We start from the raw sequence: 21,489 nt of genomic DNA on the forward strand, positions 1-21,489 counted from the left end.
AGTTGGAGAAAATTGTTTGATCCTGTATAAGATGTCCACATTTCTTCAAAACAAAATATCAGGATATTCTCAGAACTTTCCTGGAGAATTCATCGAAAAGGCATCATCTCCAACATTGCAGCACCCATTCCATTTTATACTAAAATTTCCGAACAGATCATGTGCACCAAATGTAGTGAGACTTGCACCAAGAATCTTCAAACTTCTAATCACTGGCCAACATCAAACATCTTAATTACAGTTACAAGTGGCGATTGATAAGTTTGTGGCCTAAGGTAGGAGATATTAACTTCAAACTTCCTGCATTTTCACTCAGAGTTGAAATCCATGTGCATGCAACAAGAGCTGTATAACTCATCTCCTTCTACCTTAGGCCATGAACTTATCAATCACCCCTGCTATGGACCACTTCTACAAAGAAGGGATCTGTATGCTCCACGACCACTGGACTAAGTGTGTACATGTAGGAGGGGACTATGTTGAAAAATCAATGAGCTAGGTTTTCTAAAATGGACTCCTTCTACCTTAGGCCACAAACTTATCAATCACCCCTCATAGAATATTGTTGTAGTCATGAATTATAGCTGTACAATTCTGCTGTGTGATAGTCACGGATTACAGGTATACTATTCTGATGTCATTATCTCCTAATTTGCAGGTGGTGGTGAACTGTGCTGTGTGATGGAGCTTGATAGACCTGCACAGCTGAAAAGAACCAGATCTGTGACACCCACATCCCAGAACCCAAACACTGATCTGAAGTGGAACGATGAACTAACCTTGTAAGCAGTTTTTACACATTCATCTTGTATATCTTACTGCAAAACAAAGAATCTCAATTTCCAGAATCTTCCCATATATGGATAGCTATAGGGCAGAGAAAGTTTTAGATTTCCATGAAGAACTTCTGCATATTGACCACAGAACGTATTATCCATCTAAAAATTCTGAAATCTGTATCTAAGATGAGTAGACCTTTATGTTCTGACCATCAGTTCAAGTCATGTTGAGTCAAATTTATTGTCAAATAAATGAGCACTGTGAGGTTACAAGTACAATGAAAAACTTGCTTGTAGCACATAGAGTTGGACAGCAGCACAGAGAATGTAAGTTGTATGTAAATTATACATAAACAAGGCAATGAAGAGAAAAAGCCAATGATACAATGAGAGAGATGTATTTGGATTAGGGAGTTCCAAATCAACCAAGGTTATAGGTGGAGGAGGAGGGAAAAAATAGCATCTGAGAAGGGTAATATAGCATTTGTAATATTATCTAGGATTGAGTGGGATCTGCTGGTCCTCATCAGTGCCCAATAACCACAGCATATAGAAACTGAGTAAAGTCAACAACTAACTTGCCTATGATGGTAGAGTAAGGTCTGGGATATGAAATGGGACTGGAAACATCCAATACTGGAGGAACAGTCAACATGTAGTTATTAACAAATGCCTTTGATTATTTGGGCGAAAAATAATACAGGGAAACAAGAATGAAAGGGAAGGAGTATCTTGGAGAAGACCTGGTCCCATCAGTTATTTGTGGTGAGAGAGGTGGTTAAATGCAGAAGAATCATTCAGCAAATATTTAAATTTTTTCAGTTTTTTTCAGAAAACTATTATTATGTTCTTGGTGGCTTGGTGGGTCTTCAAATCCTGCCACCACTCTGGTCATCTTATTATGTTCCCTCCTACAGTGCAAGTCATTGTACCAAACTTATGAACATCCAGGTCCATCCAACAACAAAGGTAAACTGTCAAAAAAATTCAACTCCAGTCCAGTGTTATTATATCGCCCTCATTCTAGTAGATAGAACACCATTTTGATGATTCGTCATTCTATTCCCTGAGCATTGAGAGAGAGGCAATAAATGGCGAGAACCAGTTAAATGTACTGAGACAGTCTACGCAAAACAAAATTAGGCAAAACATTGTGGTCAAGAACATCACAGGTGAGAATTGTCTTCCATTGACTTGATAGACTGACACTGAGGGACATGCTCTAGTAATCTGGAAACATGAGTTCAAATCCCTGTGTGGTACCTGGGATTTTTAAATTCAACAATTAAAATTGGGTCACTGGGTATATTTAAAGCAGAGATTGATGGGTTCTTGATTAGTAGTGGCATCAAAGGTTACAGAGGGAAGGCATGAGAATGAGGTTTGTGAGGGAAAATAAATCAGCCATGATCAAATGGTAGAGCAGACTTGATGGATCAAATGGCCTAATTCTGCTCCTATGTCTGAATATATTTACTACGAGCTTGTAACTTAATGGTGACCATAAGACTGTTAAACTGATTTTTTTTAAAAAAAACACAGTTGACTACCTGTCTTCTGGAAAGACTGTTTGCTGTCCTTACCTGGCCTGATTCAGGATCCACTACAGTGCAGTTGATTTCTAAATGATCCAAATATCCACTCAGTTCAGGGGCAATTATGGTTGAACGATAAATGTTGTGTTGTCTCTCACCACATCTTGTGAATACATTTTTTAAAACGAGTGCTGGATCTAGGTATTACCTGGTATATTCATTCTCATTTTGGTGAAAATTCAGTGCAGTTAATATTACACCTCCAAGTGAAGTGGAGTCACCTTAAGTCATGAAGACAGGTGGCACACAAAGAGGTCATTCATTACATGGCACCTGTGCTGGTGGTTTGAAAGAGATGTCTAATTGATACGACCTACTCTTATTCTTCACGCCCCCCCCCCCACCCACCACCACAATAGTACCTGGAATTAAACACTTTTTTGTATTGTCTGGACTCATTTCCTGATGTATTTTATGTTCTTTGCTAGTGAGTTGGGAGCAGACACCAAGGAGATGAAAGTGAAAGTCCTGGAGAAGACGGACCAAAGTGAGAGTAAGTATGCATTTGAAGCAAGAAGGTTCTTAACAACAAATTGGGCTGCTACAATAGTGTCACAGTTAGCGTGACACTATTACAGCTTGAGGTGTTGCAGTTGAATTCCAAGTTCTCTGTAAGCAAGTTTGTACATTCCTTCCTGTACATTTCCTCTGGGTGCTCCAGTTTCCACTCACAATCCAAAGATGTACCAGTTAGTAGGTTAATTTATTTATTTAATTTCTGCCTGTCACACCACTGGCATTTAGGGAAACAATGGAGGTCCTCCATCTCAACCTGTCCTTGGCCAACCAATTTTGGTCTTGGTCTTGGCAGTATTCAGGGCTTCCTTCATCATGTCAGTTGCTTCTTCTTGGTATTCAATACTGTCAGTTATGCAAGTCCTGGGTGGAATACCATCGCACTCAGATGTAGAAAGATTCATCATTGATGTTTCTGTAACAGATTTGTTTTACCAGTCAAGGCTGTTAGCCCTGAGCTGAACCTCTGAACCCAGAGGACCACTCTTGGTCTGGTATTTGCCTTTGCTCTGACTCCAGCCCATGTAGCTGTACGGGTCATTGAGGCATGGATCTCTGCGTCCAGCACTTAACTCCCTGGAACATCCGCCATCTGCAACGGGATCCCACCACTAAGCACATCTTTCTCACCCCCACCCTCCCCCAACCACTTTCTGCTTACCGCAAGGATCCCACCCTACGCGACTCCCTTGTCCATTTGTCCCTCCCCACTGATCTCCCTCCTGGCACCTATCCTTACAAGTGGAACAAGTGCAACACGTGGCCCCTACACCTATCCCGCACTACCATTCAGGGCCCCAAATAGTCCTTCCAGGCGAGGCGCCACTTCACCTGTGAGTCTGTTGGAGTCATTTACTGTGTTCGGCCAGCAAAAGCAGGATCTCCTAGTGGCCACCCATTTTAATTCCACTTCCCATTCCCATTCCAATATGTCAATCCACTGCCTTCTCTACTGTTGAGATGAGGCCACACTTAGGTTGGAGGAGCAACACCTTGTATTCCATTTAGGTAGCCTCCAACCTGATGGCATGAATATTGACTTCCCGAACTTCCATCCCCCCCTTCACAATTCCCCATCCCCTTTTCCCTCTCTTACCGTATCTCCGTGCCTGCCCAATACCTCCCTCTAACGCTCCTCCCCGTTTTTCTTTCTTCCATGGCCTTCTGTCCTCTCCTATCAGATTCTCTCTTCTCCAGTCCTGTATCTCTTTCACCAATCAACTTACCAGCTCTTTACTTTACATTCCCCCCCACCTCCCAGAGTCACCTATCACCTACTACCTTGTACTTCCTCCCCTCCCTCACCTTCTTACTCTGATATCTCATCTTCCTTTCCAGTCCTGCTGAAGGGTCTTGGCCCAAAACGTCCATTGTAGTCTTTTTCATAGATGTTGCCTGGCCTGCTGAGTTCCTCCAGCATTTTGTGTGCACGGCTTGGATTTCCAGCACTTGCAGACTTTCTCTTCTTTGTGCAAGGATTTTTACATGTATCTGAAAGTTCAGTATCAGCCCCAGTTTAGTATGTGGTCTAAGAATCCACATTTCAGATGCTGCTGAGTGGTGTCAGATTAGATTTTGTGTAGCTTGTGAGCCAATTGGAGGACAAATTAATTTGATTTTAGGAAGTGCAGGATTAGTAGATATATAAGAGTTGATATTTGTGATTGGGTTGCTATTGTACATTTACTTATGTCCATTTTTTATTCCTCATAGTTCCCTTATTTAATATTGTTCTCACAACATAAGGGAAGTTTCTGCCAGCTTTCCATCAGTGCCATTCTACCACTCATTTTTCTGAAAACTATTTTTCCTCTCACACCCACCCTGTAATTCTCCAAAAGTCCACAACACTGAAGTAACTTACAGTAGCCAATTAATCTACGAAGATTGGTGGAGGGGCAGGTAGTGTTGAGGAAACAGGTAGGATGCGGAAGGACTTAGACAGATTAGGAGAATGGGCAAGAAAGTGGCAATTGAAATACAATGTTGGAAAATACATGGTCATGCACTTTGGTAGTAGAAATAAATGTGCAGACTATTCTCTAAATGGGAAGAAAATCCAGGAAACTGAAAGACAGAGGGACTTGTGAAATCTTGAAGGTGAACTTGTAGGTTAAGTCGATGGTGAGGAAGGCAAATGCCATGTTAGCATTCATTTTAAGAGGTCTAGAATACAAGAGCAAGGATATGATGCTGAGGCTTTATAAGGCACTGGTGAGGCCTCACCTTGAGTATTGTGAACAGTTTTGGGCTCCTCATCTTAGAAAAATGAGCTGGCATTGGAGAGGGTAGAGAGGAGGTTCACAAGGATGATTCCAGGAATGAAAGGGTTATCTTATGAGGAACGTTTGACTCTGGGTCTGTACTCGCTGGAATTCAGGAGGATGAGGGGGAATCTCATTTAAACCTTTCAAATGTTAAAAGGCCTAGACAGAATAGATGTAAAAAGGATGTTTCCCATGGTGGGAGAGTCTAGGACAAGAGGGCACAGCCTCAGGATAGGAGGGTGTCCTTTCAAAACAGTGATGAAGAGAAATTCCTTTAGCTAGAGGGTGGTGAATTTGGAATTTGTTACTACAGACAGCTGTGGAGGCCAGGTCGTTGGGTGTATTTAAGGCGGAGATTGATAGGTTCTTGAATGGACATGGCATCAAAGGTTACAGGGAGAAGGCCATGAACTGGGATTGAGGAGGAGATTACAAAAAAGGATGAGCCATGATTGAATGGTGCAGCAGACTCAATGGGCTGGATAGCTAATTCTGCTCCTTTGTCTAATGATCTTATGGTCTAATCTATCACCATGTCTTTGGGATGTGTAAGGAAATTGAGCACTTGTCTTAGAGGAAGCCTACACAATCACAGAGAGAATGTACCAAATCCAAGCAGAGAGCACCTGAGAGGAAGATTGATCCCGGGCCTGCTGAGTGGTGCAGCCAGCACTAACTGCTGAACCTCTCTACCACCCTTGAGTCTCTTCCGTGAAAAAATATTTATAGCAAAGGATTTCCACCCCAGTTCTAACTCCATGTCACTTCTATTTAATCTGAAATGCAGTAATCCAACCATTAAATAATGAGCTCCCTCACAGTGGACTGTAGATATTGCTGAATTTTGCAATAAAGTGACTGTAATTTGACAATGTTGTTTTTCTACCATTTTCTTTCTTATGGTAAGTGAATTCTTCACTTGTGGGCTCATGTGCTTTCTCCCACTTCCTCTGGTCACACAGCTAAAGATTAAATTATAGGAGCAACAAACAATATCCTGGAGGAACTCAGTATGTTGAGCTGCATTTTTTGGGAGGTGTGGATAGAAATGTTGTTGTTTAAACATCAATAATTCCTTCCTCCTGACTTTCTACAAATGCTGCTTAACTCCAAGAGTTCCTGCAGCAGATTGTTTGTTGCCAAGTATCCCAGTGTCTCTTGTGTTTCCACAGAAGTGAAGAAGCTAGGTTGAATCTCTTTCATCCCAACGTGAATATTGTGTCTGATTCTCTTGGCACTGCTCTGTAAGAAGGTTGTGAATGATTGGGGGCAAGGAGGTGGAAATGTGAATTACTAGTGGGGTTATAAACACAAGAGATACTGCACCTGCTAGAAATCTTGAAGAACACACGCAAGTAGGGTTGTAGGGAATGAAAAACTTCAGGAATCAGGAATGCTGCAAATGTCAGATTGTATCCCAGAGTCATAGGAATATACTGAAATTGTAAGGCGATAGAGCTGGGTGATGCAGTAACGCAATATGCTGATAAGCTGTGCCATGCTATGACGGAAGAAGACTACATGAATTTGACCATAAGACATAGGAGCAGAATTAAGCCATTTGGCCCATCGAGTCTGCTCCACCACCATGGTTGATCCAATTTTCCTCTCAGCCCCAATCTCCTGTCTTCTCCCTGTAACCTTTGATGTCCTGACTGTTCAAAAATCAATCAACCACTGCCTTAAATATACATAAAGACTTGGCCTCCACAGCTGCCTGTGGCAGGAATTCCACAGATTCAACACTCTCTGGCTAAAGAAATCCTTTCTTGTCTCCATTCTAAAAGGATGCCCCTCTATTCTGGGGCTGTATCCTCTGGTGCTAGACTCTCCCACCATAGGAAACATCTTCTCTATATCCATGCTATCAAAGGCTTTCAACATTCAATAGGTTTCAATGAAATTATACCTCATTCTTCTGAGTTCTTGTGAATACAAGCCCAGAGCCATCAAACACTCTTTATATAACAAGCCGTTCAAACCTGGAGTCACTTTTGTGAATGTCCTTTGAACCGTCACCACTTTCAGCACATTCTTTCTAAGAGGCCCAAATCTTCTCACAATACTCCCAAGTGAGGCCTCACTAGTGCTCTATAAAGCCTCAATATTTCATCCTTGCTTTTGTATTCTAGTCCTCTTGAAATGAATGCTAACATTGCATTTGCCTTCCACACCACAGGCTCAACCTGCAAATTAACCCTTAGGGAATCCTGCACAAGGACTCCCAAGACCCTTTGCACCTCAGATTTTTGTATTTTCTCTCCATTTAGAAAATAGTCTACCCCATTCATTTCTTCTACCAAAGTGCATGACCATACACTTCCATTTGCCTTTTCTTTGCCCATTCTCCTTACCTGTCTAAGTCCTTCTGTAGCCTCTCTTCTTCCTCAACAATACCTACCCCTCCACCTATCTTCATATCGTCTGCAAATTTTGCAACAAACCTGCCAATTCTGTCATCCAAATCATTGGCATATAAAGTAAAAAGAAGCGGTCCCAACATAGACCCCTGTGGAACAACACTAGTCTCTGGCAGCCAAACAGAAAAACTTCCCTGTATTCCCACTCTTTGCCTCCTGCCAATCGGCCACTGCTTTATCCATGCTAGAATCTTTCCTGTAATACTATGGGCTCATAACTTGTTAAGCAGTCTCATGTGTGGCACCTTGTCAAAGGCTTTCTAAAAAACACAAGTTCAACCAATTCTCCCTCATCCATCCTGCTTGTGACTTCTTCAAAGAACTTCAACACGCCGACTATGGCCTGTTTTATCATGTGCCTCCCAAGTATCCTGAAATCATATCCTTAATAATCAGCTTCAACATCTTCCCAACCACTGAGGTCAGACTAACTGGCCTATAGTTTCCTTTCTTCTTCCTCTCTCCCTTCCTGAAGAGTGTAATCACATTTAAAATTTTGCAATTTTCCAGTCTTCTGGAACCATTCTAGAATCTATTGATTCTTGAAAGATCATTACTAATGCCTCCACAATCTCTTCAGCCACCTCTTTCAGAACCCTGGGGTGTACACCATCTGGTCCAGGTGACTTGTCTATAGTGCCTATAAAAAGTTTTCAGCCCCGTCTCGAAAGTTTACATATTAGCTTACAACTTTGAATCACAGTGGATTTAATTTGGCTTTTTTTTGACAATGCTCAACAGAAAAAGACACTTTCGAGTCAAAGTGAAAACAGATCTGTACAAAGTGATCTAAAGTAATTACAGATATAAAACAAAATATAATTGATTACATAAGTATTCACCCCCTTTAATATGACACACTAAATCATCACTGGTTTAGCCGATTAGTTTTAGAAACCATGTAATTAGTTAAATGGAGGCCACCGTGTGCAGTCAAGGTGTTTCAATTGATTGTAGTACCCTGTGTCTGGAAGGTCCAACTGCTGGTGAGTCAGTATCCTGGCAAAAACTACACCATGAAGACAAAAGAACACTACAAGCACATACGCAAAAAGATTATTGAAAAACACAAGTCAGGAGATGGATACAAAAACATTTCCAAGTCACTGAATATCCCTTGGAGCACAGATAAGTCAATTATCGAGAAATGGAAAGATTATGGCACAGCTGAAAATCTGCCTGAGTAGGCCGTCCTCATAAACTGAGTGACCGTGCAAGAAAGGGAGTAGTGAGGGAGGCCACTATGATAACTCTGGAGGGGTTACAAGCTTCAGTGGCTGAGATGGGAGAGACTGCACAGATAGCAACTGTTACCCGGGTGCTTCACCAGTCGCAGCTTTATGGGGGAGTGGCAAAGAGAATGCCACTGTTGGGGGCGGGGGGGGGGGGAACTCACATGAAATCTTGTCTAGAGTTTGCCAGAAGGCATGTGGGAGACTCTGAAGTCAGCTGGAAGAAGGTTCTATGGTTTGATGAAATCAAAATTGGGCTTTTTGGCCATCAGACTAAACACTGCACATCATCAAGAACACACCATCCCTGCTGTGAAGCACGGTGGTGTCTGTGTCATGCTGTGGGGATGCTTCACTGCAGCAGGCTCAGGAAGGCTTGTGAAGATAGAGAGTAAAATGAATGTAGCAAAATACAGGGAAATCCTGGAGGAAAGCCTGATGCAGTCTGCAAGAGAACTGCAACTTGGGAGATTTGTTTTCCAGCAAGTCAATGACCCCAAGCATAAAGCCAAAGCTACACAGGAATGGCTTAAAAACAACAAAGTTAATGTCCTGGAGTAGCCAAGTCAGAGTCCAGACCTCAATCTGGATTTGAAAAGGGCTGTGCACTTATGATCTCTATGCAATTTGACAAAATTTGAGCAGTTTTGTAAAGAAGAATGGGGGAAAATTACAGTGTCCAGATGTGCAAAGCTGATAGAGACTTAATTGCTGCCAAAGGTGCGTCTACTAAATACTGACTTGAAGGGATGAGTAATTATGCAATAAATAAATAACGTTGCGCTTAATAATTGTAATAAATTGAAACCAATTTGTAGAAAATTGTTTTCACTTTCACATGAAAGTGTCTTTTTCCATTAATCAGTGTAAAAAAAAAAGCCAAATTAAATCCAATATGATTCAATGTTGTAAAACAATAGAACATGAACATTTCTGGGGGGTGGGGGGTGGGGAATACTCTTTATAGGCACTGTACCTTCAGACCTTTTAGTTTCCCAAGAACTTTCTCCCTAGTAATAACAAGTTTACACATTTCTGACCCCTGACACTCAGGAACTTTCACCACACTGCCAGTGTCTTTCACAGTGAAGACTGATGCAAAATAGTAATTCTTTTGTCCACCACTCCTATGTTCCCCATTACTACCTCTCTAGCATCGTTTTCCGGTGGTCTGATATCCACACTCACCTCTTTTACACTTTATGTATCTGAAAAACTTTTGGTATTCTCTTTAATATTACTGGCTATCTTACTTTTATATTCCAGTTTCATCTTTCTTAATGACTTTTTAGTTGCCTTCTGTTGGATCTTAAAAGCTTCCCAATCCTCTAATTTCCCACTAGTTTTTGCTCTATTATGTGCCCTCTCTATGGGCCCCCTGCACCAGTTCCTCAACCATGCATTCACCTGCCAAATCATCCTATTCTTTCTCTCTCTGGCACATGGCACTGGCAGCAATCCAGAGATTACCATGCCGGAGGTCCTGTTTCTCAGCTTTCTACCTTGCTCCCTAAAATCTCTCTTCATGACCTCCTCACCTTGGCTACCTATGTCATTGGTGCCAATATGCACCAAAACTTCTGGCTGCTCACCCTCACCCCTGAGAATGCCATGGGCCCAATCCGAGACACCCCTGACCCTGGCACCAGGGAGCCAACATACCATCCAGGTGTCTCTATCGTGCCTACAGAGCCTCCTCTCCGTTCCTCTGACTAAGGAATCTCCTATCAACAATACAGTCCTCTTCACCTCTCTGCCCTCCTGAGCCACAGCACCAGACTCAGTACCAGTGACCCGGTCACTGTGGCTCCCCTCTCGTAGGTCATCCCCCTCAATAGTATCTGAAGTTGAGTACTTGTTATTGAGGGGCACAGCCACAGGAGTACTCTGTACACCTGTGCATTTCACCTTTTTCTCCTGACCGTCACTCAGTTACCTGCAACCTAGGGATGACTACCTCCCTGTAGCTCCTGTCTATCATCTCCTCATTCTCCCATATGAGTCCAAGGTTCCTATAGCTCGAGTTCCTTAATACATTCTCTCAGGAGCTGGAGCTCGGTGCACCTGGTACAGATGTGGTTATCTGGGAGGCTGCAGGTCTCCCAGACTTCCCACATTCTACACACAGTATAAAACGCTGCCCCTGAAGTCTTTCTCACTACACTACCATGCCCTAACAGACAAAGAATGAACAAATAAGAACAAAATTAGAGAAACTTACCAAATACTTTACCTCACCCAAGCCTGATCTTGCCAAAGCCACTCCAAACACTGTCACACTCAAAAGAATGGCTTCTCCGCTTGCACTTGCGTTACTTTTATTCGCCCTTTCTAATGAATCCCTCTCACTGATTGGTCGCAGCCCAACTCAGAGAAACTGCCGCAAAGCTCTGCCTTTTAAATCTTGATCGCGGACCTGATTGAAAAGGTAGCACTATTTACGCACTCCCTCTTGTTGATTGGTCGCAGTCCAACTCAGAGAAACTGTCGCAAAGCTCTGCCTTTTAAATCTTGATCGCGGACCTGATTGAAAAGGTAACTCTATTTATGTACTCCCTCTCGTTGATTGGTCGCAGTCCAACTTGGACCATTGCAGGCAGATCACAAGCCATCTGTTGGGACTGAAGATCCCCAGTGTATTGAGGCATCTTCTGATATGGGTGGGTGGCAGTCATACATCAAAATGCGTGTTTATTCTTTTCCAGATGTATTATTGGGACAGAGTGTGATCCCACTGGATTTATCTCGGAGATCACCTTCTGGATGCCAGAGCTTTCCCTTAGCAGCCTCTCCAGAAATGTCGAGTACTTCCGCTGGATCAGTCTCACTGGAGGTAGTCTAACTTTCCTGCCTTTCATCTTTGTTATTTGATTTCATTTTCCTCATTTCTCCTATGTTGCTGGTGTCTGTTCCTCCTTAAATGAGGAACATCTCCAAGGATCTATCCTGGGCCCAACACATTGATTCAGTCAGGAAGAAGCCACACCAGCGGCGATACTTCATTAGGATTTTGAAGAGATTTGCTTTGTTACAAAAGACTTGAACAACTTCTATTGATGTACAAAGCATTCCGACTGGTTGTTTCACCCCCTGCTCTGGAGGCTCCAATGCACAGGATCAAAAGAGGGTGCAGAGGATCGTAGACTCAGCCAGCTGCATCACGGGCTTAACTCTCCCCACCATCAAGGGCATTTTCAAAAGGCAGCATCCATCATAACCCAGGACATCCTCCACCTAGGGCATATGCTCTTATTACTGCCAGGAACAGGAACCTAAAGACCTGCACTCTATGTTTCAGGAACAACTTCCTCCTCTCCATCATCAGATTTCTGAATGGACAATTCAAAGGATTCAAAGTCAAAATACATTTCTTATCAAAGTATGTATACAGTACACAACTCTAGGATTCATCTTCTCACAGACAGCCACAAAACAAAGAAGAACAATGGAACCATTCAAAGCATCAAACCCCACCCCCCCATGCGCAAATAAACAAATCGCGCAAATGGCAAAAAAGCTAGCGAAAGCACAAAATCAAAAGGCAAGTTTCAGTTCAGCGCAGTGTTCATTATCTGCAGGCCTCCCGATTGAAAAATCACCCAGAACTAGCAACAAAAAAAGGAACCACCAGAAAAACGAGAACACATCATAAACGTGAACTAGAGTCCCATCCAGAAACTGTGTCGATTAAACTTTGCTCTGGCACTATCCTCCGACGGCATCGAGAGAGAGGGAGAGAGAGAGAGAGAGATCATTCGAATGCAAGGACCTTACCTTGGGAGCAGCGAGTGGGAGGGAAACAGAGACAGTCACACACAGACACTTTCCTTCACCGGCAGCGAGTGAGAGGCTGGTAGACGGCGCTGAACACCCGCTCACCTCTGCACCCTCCTTGATGGTTTGAGTCTCCCTTGGTGCTTTGATCAGCGAGAGATGGAGTTGATCATGGGTTCGCTATTGCCCCCACCCACCACCCTGTCTCCAGGCTTCCTGGCCTCCATGCCACACACTTTGCTCGCGGCCTTGTGGTACCCTCTCGGAGACAGCAAAGCGTCAGATTGCCCGCTCAGCCCAAAAACACACCAGAAGGCAGATAACAGGCTCCAAGAGTAGCAGAACCACCCCTGAAATGTAAAGAGGTGAAAGGAGATGCTTCATGACCTGTCTTGCTCTCTTTTCTACACTGTCTATTTATTTATTTATTATTGCGATCTGTGGTAAATTTTTATATTGTAATGTACTGTTGCTGTAGACTAACAAACTTTACATGTCAGTGACAATAAACCTGATTCTGATTCTGAAATGAGGAGATTCTGCTATGCTTGAGAGGACCCTGCAGTAAACCTACATCAAAAGATCCAATTATTTCCTTTCATTTGCATTTGTGGCACATATTTGCAAATAGTTGCTGTGACATTTTGTCCACAAACATCTTCCCCTCAGCACTGATTAAGAGTGAGACTGAGAACAATGAGGTTTTATTTGTTTGGTTGTTTAGTGATATGGTGTGGTGTAGCCTCTTCCTGCCCTTCAAGCCACCCGGCCCCAGCAACCTCTGACAATCCTGATTAACCCTGACCTAATCACGGAACAATTTACAATGACCGATGGACCTGACCAGTTGGTCTTTGGACAGAAGGAGGAAACCAGAGCACCCAGAGAAAACCTACACATGCCATGGGGAAGATGTATAAACCGCTTACAGATGGCACCAAATTCTGGAACACCCCAGGTTATAATATTAACCACTACACTACGGTGGCACCCAAAATGCCTCGAGATGGAAAATTATCCATAGTCACTTGCAGCAACTGTGCAAACAGATTAATGGCTGCATGCTATAGTCACCTTCCAGAACTTGATCTTCACTGACTTCCAATGCTGTTCTACATCGTACATTTCACACAGAGACCAATAATTTCTAACCCTCTGATTCAACTAGTGAATAGCCAACACCCAAGGGCCTGACGGGCTTCATATTCAAACCTCAGCCTCTGCAGATATCAAAGAATTGGGAAGGCAAAAGATAAGCTTCTGGAGTTACTCAGTGGGTCAGGCAACATCCGAGGAGGCAAAGCAATGGTTGGTATTTCAGGTCGAGATCAAACGGGAGATTGTACAGGGCAGATAGTGTGAAGAAGTGAGAGGGAGAAGTTTGAGGCTTCACACTAGCTATTTCTCCATGGCATGGTAGTGTAGCGGTTAGCGTAGTCACCTTACCAGGCTTTGTTTCCACTGCTATCTGTAAGGAGTTCGTATACTCTGCCCATGACCTTGTGGGTTTCCTCTGGGTGCTCCGGTTTCCTCCAAAGGAGTACAGTTAGGGTTAGTAAATTGTGGGCATACTATGTTGGTGTTGGATGTATGGCAACATGTTGGCTGTCCAGCACGATTCTAGCTGATTTTGATTTAACACAATCAATGCATTTCACTGTATGTTTTGATGTACGTGTGACAAATAAAGCTCATCTTTCTGCCTTTCTTTTCTCCACACTCTCAGTCCTGAAGCAGAGTCTCAAACTGAGATGTCAACCATCTCTCTACCTCAGCCTGTTGAGTTCCTCCAGCAGTCAGATTTGTTGCATCAAATTCCAGTATCTGCAGTGTCTTGAGTTTTCTTTGTGAAAGCAAGAAACTGCTGATGTGTGAAATCTGAAATCAAAACAATAAATACTGTAAACTCTTCAAGGTAGGCGATGTAATTGGTGCTAGAATATTAGTGTTTCAAGTTGAAGACCTTCTCTAAAGAACAACTGCATCTCAGCAGTAATGGTGCCTGCCTATCCTCACAGTCTACTGAACTTCACTGCCTAAGTTTGTATGCAAAAAATATCTCCTGACCAGATAGCATAAATTTAATTCAGGTTTATTTATCACATGTACATCAAAACAGACTGAAGTGCATTGTTGGCATTAATGAACAACACAATCCAAGGATGTGCTGTGGACCAGCTGCAAGTGTGGCCACATTCCAGCACCAACAAAGCATGCTCGGGAGAGCAAAACAGAACACAACAAAACAAAACAACAGCAGCAAAATAATCCCTTTTCCTCCCCACCCCTTCCCTCCCAACTCTGAGTCCTCCAATTCCAGGACAGGCCTCAGGACTTCCCCAGTGGACTTCAGACTCATAGACCCAAGGCTTTGATCATTGGGCTTCAACTTCCAGGCTTATGATCAACCTCAGGACCAGCTGGTGATGGGACCATTCACAGGACATTATGGCAACCAAGAAACATTAACTGATCACTACTTTTGGGAAAATAGAGGCACAGGTAGGGAGGTAGTAGAGACAGATCATTCAGTGTTTTTCACTCAGTGTGTTTTTTCTCCCATAGTTGATTTATGTGGAGCCAACAGATCCCAAGCCAGCCCAGTCACTGCTCCCTCTGCGGACAACTGTCACCCCTACGAAAAAGATTGAAATGGATCGAACGATAATGCCTGATGGAACCATAGTGACAACAGTAACAACCATCCAATCCCGGCCTAAATTGGATAGCAAAATAGGTGAGGTTCCTGTCGTCTTCATATTGAAATAGCTCATCTATTTGTATTTCTAGAGCTTGCTGGCTGAATGTGCCTCTTCCTTCTGGTAGTTCCAAATGCAGGTAGTCCCCGAGTTACGAACACCCGACTTACGGTCAACTCGTACTTACGAACTGAGGAAAGAGAACGCCATCCGCTATTTTAAGTCAGATCACAACACCGTCCGCCATTTTAAGTTGTTGCCGTTGACACTATGTTGAGTGTTTAACTTTGTATTTGGCTTAAATTTTCTTAGTAAGATTCACCCTGACTGCACCCCCCCCCCCCCCCACCGTTCCAGTCAGCTGGTGGTGCAGTGAGATCGGTGCCGGGCTGGAGAACAGAGGTTCCTGAGTTCGATTTGGTGACAGACCGCTCCCATGCCGGGTTGATGTCGATCCAGTGACTCCCATACCATCCGTGCCAGGTTGATGTCGAGCTCGCAACTCGACCTCGTAAAAAAACACTGCCACCTCCAGTTTAAATTCCCACGCGGAATATTGTGAAGGACAATACTCAAACCCAGCACAGCCCCCACTTGTCCCATTTAGCCTTTCTCAGTGTGGTGGAGATACGGACCCAGGGAATTCAGTGCGGTGGTCCTTAGGACCCAGCGGACCTTGGGAGCCGGCGCAGCTCGGGACCAGCCGCCCGCAGTGTTTCTGTTCCATTGACGGGAAGCGATCGCGATTGAAAATAAGGTGGAAATAATAAAGTGTTTGGAAAGAGGTGAAATGCCATCGGTCATTGGAAAAGCGTTAGGCTACAGTTGGTCAACGATCGGAACAATTTTAAAGGATAACGGATAATGTGAAAAGCCCTGCCCCGATGAAAGCTACAATTATTACTAAGCAATGCGGTAGTTTAATTATTGGAATACATACGTTTCTGAAGTGTTTTATACGCATAGAAAGGTAAAATATATACTATATACTAAGACAAACGTTTGACTAACTGATGCTAAATAATACCGGATGTACTTGTTCTGACTTATGTACAAGTCCAACTTAAAGACAGACTCAGGAACAGAACTCGTACGTAATCCGGGGACTGCCTGTACTTTGTTGTTACGGAATCCACCTGTTTTTTAATGTTACATAGTACCAATTGCAGTCACTCGCTACTTATGTCAAACACAGCTGTAGCTGTGTATTCAGAGCCTTTCAACTAAAGGTCTGTTAACTTCTGTGCTTCTTGCCCTCAGATTCTCCTACAAGGTCACCCTCCAAGGTGGAAGTAACGGAGAAGAGAAACATCAAGCTGGATGATAGCCCCATGAGTCAGCCTCCCAGTAATGGTAAATTGTGTCACTCTGAGAACCCAAGTTCAGGGATGGTGCTACTTCTGAAAGCCTCTGGGACTACAGCCTCTTTGAGACAATTTTAACTTTTACAAGATGATCAATATTGGATTTACCACCTAAAACATGTTAATTTATTCCAATAGAAAAGTGGAAAAGAGTGCATGTTGGACTGCCAGTCCAATTTTGCTCACTTTAGCCAAAGCAAAGCACCAAATGCTTAAATAAAAAAACAAAGGAAGTGTAGATGCTATAAAACTGGAACAAAATGAGAAAATAAAATGCTGGAAATCTGGAGTAACCTACACACACAAAATGGTGGAGGAACTCAGCAGGTCAGGCAGCATCCATGGTTATGAATAAACAGTCAGTGTTTCGGGCCGAGACCCTTCATCAGTACTGGAAAGGAAGGGGAAAGAAGCCAGAATAAGAAGGTGGGCTAGGGGAAGAAGTGCGAGCTAGAAGGTGATAGATGAAGCCAGGTGAGTGGGGGAGAGGAGATAAAGTGAGAAGCTGACCGGTGATAGGTGGAAGAAGTAAAGGGGTGATGAAGGAATCTGATAGGAAAGCAGCATGGACCATGGAATAAAAGGAAGGAGGAGGGGCATCAGAGGGAGGCGATGGGCAGGTTGAATAAAAGGAAGGAGGAGGGGCATCAGAGGGAGGCGATGGGCAGGTGAGGAGGAGAAAGGGGGTAAAAGGGGAGCCAGAATAGCTCTTGTCATTAAGAAATACTGTAAAGTCTCAACATGTCAGGTAATATATGTATAGAGAAACAGAATTTTGTTTCATCAGCTCAAAACATTGACTCTGATGCTTTTGATCTGCTGAGTCTCAGTAGCATTTTCCTTTATTGTTTTAAATGTTTGACTAAGCTTTTTCTAGTACATTCTTCCTGAGGTCCGCTGGGTCCCAAGTGCTGGTAATTGGGATTAGTGTAGAGGTTAGTCCCAGACCCCTTGTTTAACGGTATTGGTCCATGGCCTAAATGGTTGGGAGTCCCTGGTGTAGATGGATAATTAAGGATTAGTGTAGACATAGTGAACAAACAGGTGTGTGTCTGTACTGTACGAGTCTATAACAACCCCACCAAAGAGTACTGATCGCTGTCCTTCATGCTATATTGGAAGCTGTCTTCTTTCGTATCTGCCTTGATGGCGCTGTTAACTGGCACTTTCTGTTAAACCTTGTACATCAATTATGGAGTTTGTGTTGAACTCTTCACCAAGGCATATATGAAAGAAGACTGCTTCTTTACCTTCATCAGGACCTGAAGAGCAGTCTTGGCCCAAAATGTAGGATGTTTATTCATTCACATTTCTTGACCTGTTGAGCTCCCCCAGCATTTTCCAGCATCTACAGAATCTCTTGTGTTTCTATTTCTCTCCCTGCAGATACTACCTGACATATTGAGGTTTTCCAGCAGTTTTTCTTTTTGATTCAATTGTACAGTGTCTACACTTCCTTTGCTATTAATTGAACTCATGCCTTCAGTGTGAATGGGTGGTTAAAGGTGAATTCACCTATAGCCTCCAAGCTGTCTCTCTGCTTCCCCGCGTGTGTTTCTCTCTTTGACTACCCCCTTCATTCTTTCACATCTTTTTTCCTTCTCCTCTCATTCTCTCTTTACACCTACCTCCTCCCCAACTCTCTCCACCATATTCCCTTCCCCCCAGTCCATTTCTCCCTCTCATGTACTTCCGTGCTAATGATAACATTGTATGTTTGGACAGTAGTGGATAACCACCTCACTAATGGTTTGGATCCGGTCGTACAGACTGCAATTCGGCAACTGACAGAATCTGCTAACAAGCCTAGCAAAAAGACACCAACCAAGCGCAGCACACTGATTATTTCAGGAGTTTCAAAGGTAACCTTACTCCACTAATGAGCAATGTACACTGGTTTCAGCAGCTTGTGTGGTTGTTCATTTAATGGTCTCCTTACATCAGCAATTTGAGAGGCAGAAATGTAAGCAGCAACTTTGGAAGAAAATGTTAACTATTAAAACTTAATGGTCAATACCAGTCCAAACACTCAAGGCTATTGCTTAAGTTTTGCATAATCAATTGTTTGTTGTGATACACAAGAGTTTTATTGTCGCAGGTGATAAACCAGGGATGTGCAATCCTCAAGGCCATAGGGACAATGAAAAGTTCAAATTGCAGCTTGGATATGTTTGATTGACAGGTCTATTCAGAGTTTTTAGATGTGTCTGGGAGGAAAAAAGGCAGGAGAGTGGGGTTAATCTGCGAGTTCACTTGCAGACCAAGATGATCTTTGTTGATTTGTTCTATCAGGCTACATCCTTGCAGAAAGGAGCTAGAAGATTGTTCTTGAATCTACTGGATAAAAATGAAAGCCAGATGGTATGAAGTGTGAATTATTAGATAGCTATCTTCTGCTTCGATTTCTGTAGGGGCTGTGTTGGAATCTTCTCTCCCCCTTTATCTTCCTCCCAAGTTCCAAAGACATGTGGTTAAGTTTAGTAAGTTGTGGGCATGCTACGTTGATGCGGGAAGTGTGGTGACACTTGCTACCTGCTCCCTGGCACAATTCTCAGTGATTTGATATGACACAGAAGACACATTTCACTGTATGTTGCGATGTACATGTGGCAAGTACAGCTAATCTTTATCCCTTTAATTAAAAACCTACCTTTTTGACCAACCCTTAACTGTCCCAAATTCTCCTTGCTTAACTTGGTGTCAAAGTTTATCTGGTACTGAGCTTGTAACATTAAGATAAATTTCAGCTTATAGCATTAAGATGTAAGCTGGTATTGAGCTTAGAACACTGAGATTCTATGTAAGTTCAAGTTATTTTTTTTTCCTTAAAATGTTAGTTTTTTTTAATCATGCACCTGTATCTCATTTGCACAACAAGGTTTCACCATTTAATTTAAGGTACATAAAAGTACACATTCACTATCAATGTCAACATGGATTAATTAGCACTAAAACAGAACAGGACAGCACAGGAACAGGCCCTACGGCCCACAGTGTGGTTCCGAGCTAATTAAGACAATGACTCCTAATCCATTCTGCCAGCATGTGGTCTAATTCCCTCAATTCTTTGCATATTAATGTATCTATCTGAGAGCTTCTTAACCATTTTTATCATATCTCCCTTCACCACCAATCCTGGCAGCAGATTCCAGGCATCCACCAGTCTGTAGGGGGGAAAAATTTGCCTCGCACATCTTCTTTGGACTTCTCCCTTACTAGAAACGCATGCCTTAGAACAACTATGGTACATGTCAGAGAATGATCAAATAAGACACCAAGCCAAAGCGGTTGATTTGAGAAGCACCTTAAAGGAGGAAAAAGAGAACTGGAGAGATTAGGGAAGGAATTTGGAAGCTGACGCCCATGGCAGCCAGAAGTGGGAGAGAGAATATGAAAGGAGTTCTACACACAAAATGCTGGAGGAACTCAACAGGTCAGGCATCATCTATGTAGAGGAATAAACAGTTAATGTTTTAGACCAAGATTCTTCATCAGAAGAACAGAAGTATTATAGAGTGCTTTAGGGTTAAAGGAAGTTATAGAGAATGGGTTGGGGAAAGAAAGTGACTAGAATTGTCTGCACTATATACATAGGCTAATGTCCTCTCCTTTTTTTCTGATCCAGTCTCCCATTGATCAGGAAGAAATGGCTCTGTCTGTGGGCTATGCAGCAGCTATGGACGCCTCTCTGCAGTCCGAGCTGGGGTTGCCTGCCCTCCCCCAGTGCAGTGCTCAGACTGCACTAGAGTCGCCCAAATCCATTGATTCTGTGAACCAGCGGCAACCAGCCAGCCAAGACCAGGACGAAGCTGTTGCATCTGATATTTCAGAGCGGCCGTCAGTGGATGATGTAGAATCTGAAACAGGGTCAACGGGAGCACTGGAAACGAGAAGCTTGAAGGATCACAAAGGTAAACACAAAGGAGTCGATCATTATGCTTTTAAGTATCTCTCTCCCCACTCCCCCCAATGAATTGTATCACTTTGTAAATCTTCCAGGCACTACAGTTTCAAGTTATATTAAATGCTAAATAATGCATCAATAATAATTATCTGTGGGGAAAATGGAGGTCAGTGAGCTATAGTTCCTTCATTTTGTATTTTTCTTCAAGGAAAGTGGGCTTTGCAAACTGAAGAAGTATTTCATTGCCCGCCTCTAGTTGCCCTCGAGAAGGTGGTAGTGAGCTGCCTTTCTGAACTGCTACACACCTTGAGATGTGGGTATGCTCACTATGCTGTTAAGGAGAGAGTATCTACATTTAGTTTTATTTCATTGTGGTTTATTGCAACTGAGTGGCTTGCTAAACTATTTCAGAGGGCATTTAAGAGGCAACCACATGGCTGTAGGTCACATGCAGGCCATGTAATTCCTTACACCTGTTTGACACGGTCACATAGTGGTTAGCACAATCACTTTCCAGCATGAGCAATTACTGATCAGGGTTCAATTCCCATTGCTGTCTGTAAGGAGTTCTCCCCATGACTGCATGGGTTTCCTCCTGGTGCTCCAGTTTCCTCCCACATTCCAATTGCATATGGGTTAGAGTTCGTAAGTCGTGAGTATGCTATGTTGGCACCAGAAGTACGGCACCACTTGCAGGCTGTCCCCAGCACATCCTCAGACTGTGATTTGACACGATCAATTAACTTCACTGTATGTTTCAGTGTTTTGATATGAATGTGACAGATAAAACTAATCTTTTAATATCTTTGTCAATGGCAGATGTACCTTTCCATGGTTGTATGTTAATATTCTAGGCCAATGAACTATGTCCAGCACTATCTTCTTTATATAATACTGTTTCATTCCTCTATCCAATGATGAATTATCATTGCTAGATTG

General features: G+C 43.0%; 1 protein-coding gene across 2 annotated transcripts in view; it reads left to right on the forward strand.

Annotated features, from left to right (window-relative positions):
• The window catches only part of c2cd2l (c2cd2 like), a 139,288-nt gene that overhangs the window by 113,423 nt on the left and 4,376 nt on the right, over positions 1-21,489 (forward strand). Inside the window, exons 7-13 of one of the 2 annotated variants that reach the window (XM_059956819.1) lie at positions 659-782; positions 2,803-2,867; positions 11,515-11,642; positions 15,149-15,320; positions 16,543-16,635; positions 18,375-18,508; positions 20,272-20,557. In XM_059956819.1, coding sequence (XP_059812802.1) covers positions 659-782; positions 2,803-2,867; positions 11,515-11,642; positions 15,149-15,320; positions 16,543-16,635; positions 18,375-18,508; positions 20,272-20,557 — 1,002 coding nt within the window. Of the gene's footprint in view, positions 1-658; positions 783-2,802; positions 2,868-11,514; positions 11,643-15,148; positions 15,321-16,542; positions 16,636-18,371; positions 18,509-20,271; positions 20,558-21,489 lie in introns of both variants that reach the window. The other variant, XM_059956818.1, reaches the window with a different exon arrangement.

Source organism: Hypanus sabinus, chromosome X2 (genome assembly GCF_030144855.1).
Source record: "Hypanus sabinus isolate sHypSab1 chromosome X2, sHypSab1.hap1, whole genome shotgun sequence".
NCBI classification, from domain to species: Eukaryota; Metazoa; Chordata; class Chondrichthyes; order Myliobatiformes; family Dasyatidae; genus Hypanus; species Hypanus sabinus.